The sequence below is a fragment of the Pteropus medius genome, unplaced genomic scaffold (genome assembly GCF_902729225.1).
Source record: "Pteropus medius unplaced genomic scaffold, Ma_sr-lr_union100, whole genome shotgun sequence".
NCBI lineage: Eukaryota > Metazoa > Chordata > Mammalia > Chiroptera > Pteropodidae > Pteropus > Pteropus medius.
This window is the reverse complement of record NW_024350923.1, coordinates 3,056,028-3,063,163: the sequence shown is the minus strand read 5'-3', so window position 1 is coordinate 3,063,163 and position 7,136 is coordinate 3,056,028. Positions and strand designations below refer to the sequence as shown.

General features: G+C 51.1%; 1 protein-coding gene and 1 long non-coding RNA gene across 8 annotated transcripts in view; one reads left to right on the top strand and one right to left on the bottom strand.

The window, feature by feature from the left end:
• The window catches only part of LTO1 (LTO1 maturation factor of ABCE1), a 241,480-nt gene that overhangs the window by 164,876 nt on the left and 69,468 nt on the right, over nucleotides 1-7,136 (bottom strand). For 2 of the 7 annotated variants that reach the window (XM_039840598.1, XM_039840599.1), the window contains exon 4: nucleotides 4,811-5,417. The exons of the other annotated variants lie outside the window; for them this stretch is intronic. In XM_039840598.1, the coding sequence (XP_039696532.1) occupies nucleotides 4,826-5,417 (592 nt within the window). In that variant the 3' untranslated portion in view covers nucleotides 4,811-4,825. Of the gene's footprint in view, nucleotides 1-4,810; nucleotides 5,418-7,136 lie in introns of those variants that run through there. 7 annotated transcript variants of the gene reach the window in all.
• Nucleotides 11-3,602, top strand: LOC120584720 (uncharacterized). Its single transcript, XR_005648112.1, has 2 exons — nucleotides 11-251; nucleotides 1,721-3,602. It is a non-coding gene; the product is annotated as an uncharacterized LOC120584720 (long non-coding RNA).

Genomic DNA, 7,136 nt, shown 5'->3' with positions numbered 1-7,136 from the left:
CACACTCCTTTGCCACCACACCCCTGGGCTCAGGGTGTGACTTCTGCCACGGTTGGTAAGTCAGGGCTTTGTGAGACCCCTGGTCACCAGCATCGCATACCCAGATCCCCCTCCCCCGCCGGCATTCACTCCGCAGACACGTCATGACCTACCACGTGCCGGATACCTGGGCGGAGAGACACAGCCCCGGCTTGAGCAACTCACGGTGGGGAGACAACCCAACAGATCGTCACAAACCACTGCAGGAGGTGGTACGTATTCATTTGTTCATCCGTCCAGCCACTCACCCACTCACCCATCTATCCATCCAGCCACATATCCATCTATCCATCTACTCATCCACCCATCCAACTACCCATTTATTATCCATCCATCCATCCGTCATTCATCCATCCATCCATCCATCCTACTTGTCTGTCCATTTATTCATTCACGTTCTATTCGATATTATTTCATTCATCTATTTTATCATTCACTTCACCATCATTCCATTCATCCATATATCTATTTCCATCTATTTGTCGTCTATCTATCATCTAATTCACGATGGTTGCGTTTATTGTCCATCTATCTCTTCCATTCATCTATTTATTCCATCTATCTACTTCATTCATTCATATATATTATCTGCGTTCGTCCATTCATCATTCATCACCTGTTTATATCATACGCATATTACACACACGCACAAGCATACCTGTCCATCATTCATCCATCCACATATCCATCTATCCACCTGTCCATCATTCATCCATCCACCCTTGCATTCACAAACACATCCTTCCATCCACCCACGTATTCACCCATTTATCCAACAAATATTTATTGAGAAGTGTATTGGTTTCCCGTGGCTGCTGTGACAATACACCACAAACCGGGTAATTTAAAACGACAGAGATGTATTTTCTCATAGTTACGGAAGCCGGCAGTCCAAACTCAAGGGGCTGGCGGGGCCCTACTCTATTTGAAGGCTCTACGGAGAAGGACCCTTCTTTGCCTCTCCTGGCTTCTGGTGACTGCCGGCAACCTCGGTTCCTTGACTTGTGGCAGCAACGCTCATCTCTGCCTTTCTTATCGCATGGCCCCGAGGAGCTCCTCTCACAGCGAAGTCTGACAAGCCCTGCTCTGAAAAGCAGAGCCCGAGAGAGGACATCAGTACTGCCCCCTTCCATGGGAGATGCAAGCCCTGGGTGGTAGGAGTCGGGGAGAAGGGGCGTGAAGAAAGGCCAGATGCCCAGGGAAGGGGGGTCGCTCTGCAGAGACACACCGGGTGTCTGAGCAGGCACCGTGGCTCCAAGTGCCCCCCGCTTGTTTCCTAAAAGTTTACCCCACCGTCGGGGGTGGGAGAGGATGCGGAGCACCTGCTCAGTGGGCACCGCTCCCCGTTTAGGGCGATGAACTAGACAGATGTGATGGTCACACAGTGTCGTGGGTGTGGGGAAGGCCATGTGATTGTTTGCTTTGAAATGGTTAATTTTATGTGTTATGAACGTCTCAGTAAAAAGAGAGTTTACCCCATGGAATATTACACTTCTGGGTGGTGTCTTCGGGTCCCTCTCTGCAGAGACCCCTCAGGACACCAGAATCCTTCTGCTGCGGGGTGGACTTTGGGTACCACCAGGGAGAGAGAAAGGGGGTGGTGGAGAGAGTCCAAAAAGGCGCTCGCTAAAATCTCCCGTTCGATGATCGCTTTTCTCATGATCATCATTCTTCTCTGCAGACACTGCACCAGCTCCGCGGTGGGTCTGGCCAGGCCCAGGTCCCCGGGAGCGTTCTCGTCAGCTGAGGGCGAAAGCACCCCGGGAAAGATTGGGGGGAGAGAAGACAGGTCTGCGACTCAGAAGAACGCGCCACACGCCGCGGTGCCTGTGCACACGCCAAGGCATCATTTACCACCCAACCCTGGTAACTGCATCGCAGGATGGCAGCCCAGGGCTCAGCCACCATGTCCTAAACCGGAGGGGAAGCAGAGGAACCTGGACATCGTGTGGCTAAGGATCGATGACATAGATCGATGAAACCGACGACACACCTCGGAAACAGACCCACGCAACGTGTGACCAAGTGATTTTTAGCAAAGGCGCAAACAACCAGCGGAGAAAGGAGTCTTTTCAACAAACGATGCTGGAACGCCGTGTGCGAACAAATGAGCTTCCGCCAAAACGGCGCACCTTACACAAAAATTAACTCAAAGTGGATCACAGATCTAAACGTAGCGCGTAGCATTATAACACTCTTCCATGAAAAAAAAAATGTGAAAGTCTTTGTGACTTAGAGTTAAGCAAAGAGCTCTTAGCCAGGACATTAAAAGCGTATCCACGAGAAATGGATAAACTGGACTTCGTTAAAAGTGAAAACATTTGTTCTGAGAATTACGCTGGCAAAAGAATGAAAAGAAATCTATGGACCGAGAAAAAATATTTGCAAAGCGAATATTCAACGAAGGACTCATATCCGAAATATACAGAGCTTTTTCACAGCTCAATAGTAAGAAAACGACCAGGTTAAAATATGCGCTAAAGGCTTGAACGGTCCCTTTGCCAAAGAGGGGATGTGGACAGCAAGTAAACTCATAAACTTCGTTCGACATCATCAACCATTAAGGAGAAATATAGTAAAACTATGATGAGATCCCGCCACGCGTCTATTAGAAGAGCTCATTTTTTTAAAAAAAATCTACAATACTAAGCACCGGCAAGGACATGGAGCGATCGAAACTTGCACACGTGGCTAGTGGGGATGCAGAGTGATACTCTGAGGTTCGGTGTGGCAGTTTCTTTCAAAGCCAGACATACACTTACCACAGGACCCAGTAACCCCACGCTTGGATATTCGACCGAGAGAAACGAAAACGTTATGTCCACCTAAAACTTAGGTGCAAATGGTCATGGCAGCTCTACTTAATTGCCCAAGCCGGGGCCACGAAAATGTCCTTCGGGTCAACGGATGAACAAACTGTGGCGGACCCGCACACGATGGAATACAGCTCAGCGGCAGAAAGAAAGGACATGCAACAACCCAAGTGACTCTCAGCGATATCGGGATGAGCATAAGGAGCCAGTCTGAAAAGGTTACTTACTATACGGTCTCATTGACAGGACATTCTGTATATACAGGACGAAATTATAGCGGTGGGAACAGGTGGGGGCAGGGGACAGATGACTAGAAAGGGATCATCCCGGGGAGTTTGGGAGGGTGACGAAGCTGTCCTTCGCCCTTATCGTGGGGTGGACGCATACACGTGTGACAGTTCACGGACGTGCACGTCCTCTCCAAGAAAAGCGAAATTTACTGTGTGATCATTTTAAAAATAAAAAACAGAAACGGATGGATGTATTGAACAGCGAATGAGACACAGCTGAAAAAGACTTAGTGAAAAAATGATGCAGGATGCAGCCCAAAGAGAGGACGGGAAAAAATAAAGGGCCGTGTTGACAGTAGATGCGACACTTAAAGGAAATTTAGAGTCCAAAATATTCAGTAATAAGTGGCGTCCAAGTTGGAACATGAGATTGGTTTTGAAAATCTGTTCATGTCATGTACCACAATAACAGATTGAAGGAAAATATCCAAATTACGGTTTTAATAAATGCAAAAAATAAGCACTCGCTAACGTTCAATATCTAATCGTGGTTTAAAAAAATCTTAGCTAACTAGGAACAGAAAGGAACTTCTTTCGTCCGATAAAGAACATCTGTTAAGAATACCTACAATAATAATCACGCCGAATGGATAGACGCTGAAGGAATTCCTTTTAAAGTCAAGTATCAAACATTTCTACAGAATATCAAACTCGAGGCCCTAACCTATGTAATAAGGCATGAAAAAGAACACGAAGGAAGAAAGGGAGAGAGGAAACTCTTATCAGCTGCAGATGAAAATATCGTCTACATTAAAAAAATAATAACCCATGAAAAATTATTAATAAGAGTTAAATTAGACAAATGGATACAAAAACCAACCTGCAAAACTCAACTGCATGTCTATAAAGCAACAACAGTGAGACAACCCAAGTCTCTAAAATACGCCATTTGCAAAAGCGACAAAACCAAAGAAACAAGAATTATAGACACGGACGTGCGAATAACCTAGAAACAAATCTAACGAGAATGTATCTTGCTGTAGCGCGTTTCTGGATACGTCTCGATACCATAAAGGTGTCGGTTCTCCCCCAGATTGAATATAGATTCCGCACATTTCTGACACAAAGAAAAATCATGCTTTGACTCTTTCGCGGTGAACTTCACTGAACTTTGATCATTTTTACCAGAAAAGGATTATTATATACTTGCTCTGGTACCTGGAACAAGGCCTAAGTTTCCTCATCTTAAAAACAAAAGAATAGACGGGGGAAACCCAGGGTCCCCTCCCGTGCCGAAACGCTAAGCTCTCCCAGGCTCACAGGAGGGGGGCAGGAAAGGAACGTGGGACACCGCTCTGTGGTGCCCCCTGTGCCGGAAGGAAACGAGATGATGAAGCAGGGGGGAGCGCGTCCGAGTCTCCGCCCCGAAACCCTGATTCCGGGAGGAGGGGAAGGTGAGGCAAATCACGACACGTCCAAAACATTATGTGATCACTGCACACAGCTTTGAAAGGATTACATAAACGGGGAAAATATTCGTGACATGTTAAGTGGGGGAGAAACAGCACCGACTGTAATTACAACTCTGAAGGTGAAGACGAGATCGGGATGCACAGCCGCCCAGACGGCAGGTCCCGCCACCGCCGACGTGTCCGGGGTGGCCTATGATTCACGGATTCTAATTGCCGGCCAACCTTTAAGAGTCCGGAGATGTCACACAAACGTCCAGATTTCTAGGATCTCTTAGAAATGAAGAGATCGGCCAACGCCGGAGCAAACTCCCAGGGGGCAAACAGCGCGAGCCGCCCAGGGGTGACCCCTCAGAAGGGGCCTCCCGCTGACGTGCCGGCCAAGTCCCCACCTGTCCCATTTCTCTCCTTCTGAGTGAGCGTGTGACGCCTGGACCGGGACACGGCTTCGGTACCTGCGTGCTTCGTCCACGCTCTGCCCTTTGTCTGAAATGCCTTTCCAGCTTTCGCACCGGGCGAACTCCTGGCCAGTCCCGAAGCCGGAGCGCCAAGTGTCATTTCTTCCAGGACATCCATCTTCTTGAACCTCCAGATTGGGCCATCTCCCGCACAGCCTCGTGCCCTGGGGAGCCCTCTGTGATCTCTTCATCTGTGGGTCCCCCACCATGCATCGAGCCGTCACCCCAAGATCGGGACTGCATTTCACGCCTCCCGGAAGTCCAGCCTGTGTCGCCAAGCCCAGCACGGAGCCGAAAGAGGCTGAAGAAGAGATAACGGTGGAAGCAAACTGTGGGCGATGATGACGGGTGACGGCGTCAGAACTGGCGCTTCCTTCCCGAAAGCCTCCCTTGCGGCCGGCATGGCATCTGCAGGTGCAAACACAGGCGGTGTCCGAGGGAAGGCCGGGCCCTGCCTAGGAAGGGCCCCCAGGTGCGGCCACGCTCTCCGAGGCCACGCGCATCGCGGTGGCCGCTTACTCCTCGGGACTGACGGGCAGACGCGACTGGGGGTGTAACCAAGACAGGCAATGAGCCAGCGCGTCAGTAAGCGCTCTGCAGGACGTCACTGTCATTCCTGGCGTGAAGGCCGGGCGTGCGGGGTGTGGTTAGGCCCAGGGGTGGGGTGCTTCATGGCAAGGCACGTGTGTCTGAGCGTGAGGAGGCACTCGGCCTCCCTGCGTGGCTCCCGGGAGTGTCACCAGATCCTGGTCTGTCTGTCTGTCAGTGACAGGACCCTCTTCCCCAGCCCTGCCCACTCCTCAGATTCTAGAACTGTGAGATCCCACCCACTGTGAGGCTGAGGGTGGCTGCTCACTGCACAGCAAAGTCACAGTGCTGCCAGCCTGCATAGCACCCCCGCCAATCCTCAGGTGGCAAGGCCACAGACGCACGAGCCGAGACCTGCGCCAAGACCTCCTCTCCATCCTCCGCATCAGGGCTTAACGTCCCGCCTTGCCCGGTGCTCCTGGTCCCACCCTGCCCGGTCCCCCCGGTGCCCCCGGTCCCGCCCTGCCCGGTGCTGCTAGGCACAGACGGAATTAAACGAGGCGGGGGCAGTGCGCAGTGCCCGGGCGCGGGGAAGGTCGCCCACGTCCATTCTCACCGCTAGCGTCATTCATTACTGCTACATAATGTAACATTTCTTCACTGATTTGCACATTTATCACGGCTACACTGCTGTCCCCCTGTAACTCCGGCAAGTTCCATAACCCTGCTGTGCCCCAGTTTCCCCATCTGTAAAATGTAGATCATACAAGTACCCAACTTGTAAGGTTTGCTGAGCAGATTAAATGGGTTAACAGGTGGAACACGCTTAGGGCAAGGTTTGGCATGAAGCGAGCGTTTAGAGAGAGTTCGTTACTGTAACTATGTTTCGAGGTGGAGCTGCTGGTTCGTTTGCTCCGCTCCCATGTAACTTGTCTGTCTGTCTCTCCCGGGCAGTTCTCGAGAGCAAACTCGTGACACACTGATGTGTCGTTCCCTCCGTGCTTTCGCCCAGGCGGGCTGTGGGTGGGACGCGTCAGCAGAGACGCCCGGACACAGGGGCGACCGTCTGTATCGAGCGCTTTCCCGTGTTCTCGCGTGTGTTCGCTGCGAGCCCCTCGTTGTCTCCTCGCTGGCTGTGTTTTAAAAATGACAACCCCTTCTCAGCCCCGGAGAAGCTAAGGCCACCTGGCGTCTTTCTGTCTTCGACAACCAGACAGACAAAGGTCTTCCCTCCCTCCGTTCTCTTTCCACTTTCCCTTTAGTGAGTCAAGAGGTGCCACGGAAAGGACTCAAGCCTGAAAAACTAATGCCACCTGTGCCTCGCCCATCAGCCCAGGATATTTTTTTTGACATGGAAAGACATTCACGGTACATTATTAAGTGAATGCCTGATTCCGACTCCATGACATTCTGGAAGAAGCAAAACTTTGGCCACAGCAGCAGACCAGTGGTTGTGGGGGCTGGGGCTTGGGGACGGAGGGATAAACACAGAGCACAGGGGACTGTGGGGCCGTGAACCTACTCTGCGTGAGACCGCCACGTGGGCACATGACATGACGCGTTTACCCAAACCCACGGAACGTACAACACAGAGCGCGA